At 41.6% G+C, this 5,517-nt stretch overlaps 1 protein-coding gene across 1 annotated transcript in view; it reads left to right on the top strand.

Annotated features, from left to right (window-relative positions):
• LOC107696120 (syntaxin-binding protein 5-like) overlaps nucleotides 1-5,517 on the top strand; it is a 107,738-nt gene that overhangs the window by 82,489 nt on the left and 19,732 nt on the right. Inside the window, exon 19 of the mRNA XM_016496300.1 lies at nucleotides 5,321-5,383. Coding sequence (XP_016351786.1) covers nucleotides 5,321-5,383 — 63 coding nt within the window. The remainder of the gene's footprint in view (nucleotides 1-5,320; nucleotides 5,384-5,517) is intronic.

The raw sequence follows: 5,517 nt of genomic DNA, 5'->3' as shown, positions 1-5,517 counted from the left end.
GGTTAAGGAAGTAGATAGGGACGCGCCCGTCTACATTCCCTCCACCGGATCCATATGCGAAACCCATGAGCACAGCCGCCGCTCCACCTCGGCGAAAGCGGGACCAGCACCACGGGAAACGCTAGTGAAGGCTCCCTCCTCAAAGAGAGCCTTCTGAGAGCGAAGCAAGGCAGTCGGCTCCCTCGAGAGCTGACTCTGCGTGCTTCGCTCCCAAGCAGACATCACACAAACTGTGTGTGTTCCTACCCGAATATAGCGCGGGCAGGGAGGAACACAGCCTGAACGCTACCTGCTCTCGCCCAAAAGCTTCTCTTGACTGAAGCTTTTACATAATGGAGCTTACAAGTGGACAAACAACACTAAATAAAACTCACAAACAGATAGCGACTGACACACACACAGAGCGCTTGCTGAATGACAGAAAGCTGACACCGGTTCCACCGCACATGCTTTTAAGCTTCCTGGTCATGACGTCTCGCCCATCCATTGGACTGATTAAACGTGATTCAGAGTGTGGTCCCGCTGAAGGCGTTCCCGTAGCGTTTTGACACAGCTCGAGTTCCTGAAGGGGAAATCTAATTTTGTGTTAATGACTGGTTGACTACAATTATCTCTTACTTTTTCCTTTGAATTCCATTTACCATGTGTTCAGTAATGCTCCACGTGCTGTACAAGCTGAAGACAGCTAAGGTGTTTGAGAAGGCACGCTGTAAGGAGGAGAAACCCAGCACAGAGATTGTGGATGAGGACCCATTCGCCATTCAGTTGATGTCTTGGTGTCCCGAGAGCCGCATGCTTTGTGTGGCTGGTGTCTCTGCCCATGTCATCATATACAGGTTCAGCAAACAAGAAATCACCACAGAGGTTGTGCAGGTAACAATTTGTTGTTTATACTTTTTAATGTTAGAATTATTTTGTAAGAATTATGTAAGATTTTTTTTTAATTGAGGTGCTCTTGACTTAAAAAATACTTTGTTTTCTGGAGTGTAATGAGTAATGCTGCCCTTATAGACACTCTCAGTCTCTCTTATTCCCCGTCTCGAGTTATTTTAGTTTCCTGACAACTGCCATGACTCATAACATTAATAATAATATAAAATCTGTTCATTAAATGGATGTTGTTCAGTAACTTGAATGTGTTTGTGCATTTGTACGTGTATGTGCCGTCTACAGAGCCAACTAAGGATATCCGAGGAACAGTTGTTACTCAGATGCTTAACTAAATCCCTAAGCCTTTCAAAGCCGTTTTAATTAATGTTCACCACATCTAGCTGTATATTGAGCTTGAATAATTAATACTGAATTCATTTTGCCCTCTCCCTGTTTTTTGCAAGCTGTACATTTGTGTACTGATGCTTCCGTGACCCATAAATAAATGAGCGCTTATGGTAATGCTGTTAGAAAATATATCCGTGAATAATTAGAATTTCCATATGATTTATTGTGGGAAAATATATAATGTGGTAGACTGAAGCAATTAAGCAATAGTGCTTTATTAAAGCTTAATCAATGCAACTTATTTACATATTAATACATGACTCATATAAACAGGATAATAATGAATAAAATGTTTGAATACAGTCATATTGGAGACGCGTGAATTTCAGGCACAGGAATGAATCTCGTTGGTTAACAGAGGCGCATGCTCAGCGCAAATGTGGGAAAACCATTAGTGTTACCATCGTCTGCTGACAGAACGTTCACACTTCTGTATAATGAGGGCAAATTAAACCTATTAGCACCTTCAGTCCCGTGACTCTCACACTCACTTGGAAGAGACACGCACAGCAATTAGCGTGTCTCATATTAAGAATAGCGACACCGATGGGGATCAATTAACTCAGTGTGTTTAGCTGATTCATACCCATCTGTTCTCAAGCACAATAGTGTCAATTACATGTGTACATGTGTGTGTGTTTTACAGTTATTGGAGGTCAGGTTACAGTATGAGCTGAATGATCTGGAGTCTCCAGAAGGAGGAGGAGATCAGACACCAGCTCCTCCCACACCAAGCACCTCCCCCAGTCCACAAACCGCCACCCCTCAGACACACACTTCCACTAGAAGCAACTCATCAGATGGGATCCGAGACAACATACCCTGCCTCAAGTAATTCTGTATTTTAATACACATAGCAGGGAATCCAAAAGTCCAAGGCTACTCGTGTTAATGCCTCTATTTTAATTAAATTTAATTTAGACATTTTTTTCAATGCAAATGATATTATCGGTGGAACATTTTGATTACAAAATTAAAAAAAGGCTTATTTTTTTGTATTTTTAGTATTTGGTATGTTGCCCATTTGCTTTGACAGCAGCATTCAGCCCATATTAACTCCACTAATTTGTGTTAAACCTAATGACCAGGTGATCCAGCATGATTTGAAAATGATCCAAAGAGCATCTTGTGTTTCACTGGATTGAAAACATCTGTCTTTACAAAGGAGTTCACATGATCAGTTTATTTGATTTGTGAGAACCCAACAGATAATATGCACCAAATTTAAGTGTCAAGTTAAAAATAGTTCAGCTTTTACAAACACTTTTCAGGACTTCTGTGTTCTGTTCCATTCAGCTGCGCCCTGTCTGGCTGTTTCCAAAGAGAGCGTTGAGGGATGTAGTTGCCACTGACTGAAAGTTAGTGTTCACAGTATTGACGCAAATTGTTGTCTGACAACTGCACTGTGAGGCCCCTTTTTGGCACATCTTTGTATAGCTGTTACTAGATTTTGCTAGTTTTTGTGATTAAACATGACACTTTCAAGTGCTTGGGTACTCATGCCCATCCTCAGTATGTAATATATGATATTATAGAGTAAATGTTGTAAAATTTTTTTTGGCATGGACTGTGTATAACCCATGTCCTCTCTCTGTCATTCCCTCAGGGTGCGCAGCAGTCCTCTGAAGCAGTCTCCAGGGTATCAGGTGGAGCTGGTGGTACAGCTGGTGTGGGTCAGTGGAGAGCCGCCCCAGCAGATCAGCAGCTTGACCATCAACTCCAGCTATGGCTTGTGAGTTACCTGAAGATTTGAAGACTTGTTTTACATTGTTTCATGAGGTGGCTCAGCAAATGCTGCAGACTGTCATAAATGTTTATGAAAGGACAATATTTGCTTTGTTCTTTTATTATATTAAAATATTTTAAAATATTAACATAAATTTAAATATATATCAAGATTTTCAATGAACTATGTTGGTTTGTTCCTCACACAAAATTATCATAAGGCTTTTTAAAACTTGGCATACACAATCCTTCAAAGTTTGGGGTCTGTATTTTGTAACGCTTTTGAAGGAAGTCACTAATGCTTACCATCGGTGCATTTATTTGATCAAAAATACAGTTAAACAATAATAATGTGAAATAGTATTACAATTAAAAATACCTTTAAAAAAAAATTTATTGGTGTAATGCTGAATTTTCAGCATCACTGTTACTCCAATTTTCAGTGTCACATGATTCTTCATAAATCATTCTAATATGCTGATTTGGCACTCGTACAATTTTTTCTTATTATTAAAGTATTCCCATACCAGTATAAACCATTTCCCCCCCCAGGATTCACTTTGAAGAACAGAATTCAAAATAGAAAGTAATATAGAATAAGTGGATAGAATAAAATGGCTTTACTGTCACTTTTGATCATTTTAATGCATCCTTTAATGCATCAAACGTTTGAATGTGTGTATAAATGATAAATGATTGTGTGCGTAAATTATATTAATTTGATTAAATAATCACTATACCAGCACTAAACCCACAACACTTTGATGACAAAAGCACTTGCTGTCTATGTGTGTCATGTGTGTCATAGGGTGGTGTTTGGCAATAGCAATGGTCTGGCAGTAGTGGATTACTTACATCTGTTGAATCTGTTGAATCTGGGAACTGTGGAATTGTACAGCTCTAATGATCCGTATCAGAGACAACTGCGATCTCCCCGCAAGAGCCGACAGCCTTCTGGAGGTCTGATATGCACACAAACATGGTTTTCATCTGTAATAGACAGAGCACATATATATGAACACAGTGAGCCTTTTAACAACACCATTGGCAGGACATGCAGCTGTGCAGTGAGGGAATACAGCAGTGTGACCCCTGCTGGTGGATGGCACAATTGCATCTAAACACATGCTAGTAAGGAAGAGATGATTGCTGGGACTTGGCAATGGATTGCTTGTTAGATTATCTGGTGTGTATGTGTGTGTTTGTGTCGGGGGTAATGAGTGATATTTAGCTGGGGGCTGGGATCTGTCGGATATGCGCAAGGGAGAGTGCTGATCAGAGCAGCTGGGTTCAGCTCCTGTCTGCCCATCTGCCTCTCAACTCCGAGATCAGAGCAAAGGCTACACACTGCACCTCACACTAAAGAGTTTGATCAATTTAGCCTTCTCAAATCATCACGACTTGCCTAAAATAAAATCTATAGATATAAAACAGTTCAAGCTTTGCAGGACATGGAGGCGCCAGCGCGATCACTTGAATTTTTTTCAGTGGATACGCCGTCATTTTTGCCCATAAAGGTAAGAGTAATACATCATTCGTAGCTGTAAAGGGTCTACTTTTATTTGTGTGCACTCACAATATCAACAAAAACATGATACGCTTTTCTGCCGTCTCGTCTTGAACAGGAGCGCTTCACAAAAATGAACCGAACTCAGCGAAAACATGCCTCACAGACATGATAAATATATCTATAGAAAGCTTTAAATTACTACTATACTGCTGCGGGCGGGACAATAAACACCGTCGAGCCGCTAGCACGGTCTCGTGTTGTTTCCACCAGCGCTGCAATTTTTTTCGTCACTAATTGATGGATGTCTAAAATATAAAACTAAGGAGAAGCCTAAAACAGGCACGAGGCCCGGCCCGCGTCTGAACTATGACGTGAAAATTGGCCCGAAGCCCGGCCCGAGGGGCGTAAAAAAGTCGGGACCTGTCGGGCCCGGGCTGAAATGCAGGGCTCTAGAGATGATTGCTGGGACTTGGCTATCAGGCTATGGACTGGTTGTAAGATTATCTAGTGTGTACGTGTGTGTTTGTGTCGGGGGTAATGAGTGATATTTAGTGGGGGGCTGGGATCTGTCGGATATGCGCACAGGGAGAGTGCTGATCAGAGCAGCTGGGTTCAGCTCCTGTCTGCCCATCTGCCTCTCAACTCTGAGATCAGAACAAGGGCTACACACTGCACCTCACACTAAAGAGTATAGTCAATTGTCCTGTCTACTAAAATACATCTTAGACTACTTTTTCACAAGGTAACAGCACACTGGCACACTTAACACATTTTCCATAGTGACATAGTTTCTCTTTCTCTCTACAGGGCTTTGTGACATTAGCGAGGGCTCTGCCACCTCAGAGGATCGCTGCAAATCCCCCACCTCAGGTAAAACGCCCCTCAAAGCATGCCACAATCCATATTATCCATAGCCTCCTACCACCATCATACCGATCAGTCCTGACACTGGAGTCTGCTGAAACAGATGATATGAGCTCCACAGGGGTCGTTTTAGCGGTTCA

The sequence above is a fragment of the Sinocyclocheilus anshuiensis genome, unplaced genomic scaffold, assembly GCF_001515605.1.
Source record: "Sinocyclocheilus anshuiensis isolate Anshui unplaced genomic scaffold, SAMN03320099.WGS_v1.1 scaffold306, whole genome shotgun sequence".
In the NCBI taxonomy this organism is placed as follows: domain Eukaryota; kingdom Metazoa; phylum Chordata; class Actinopteri; order Cypriniformes; family Cyprinidae; genus Sinocyclocheilus; species Sinocyclocheilus anshuiensis.
The sequence above is the reverse complement of the archived record's forward strand: the minus strand, read 5'-3'. Positions and strand labels throughout refer to the sequence as shown.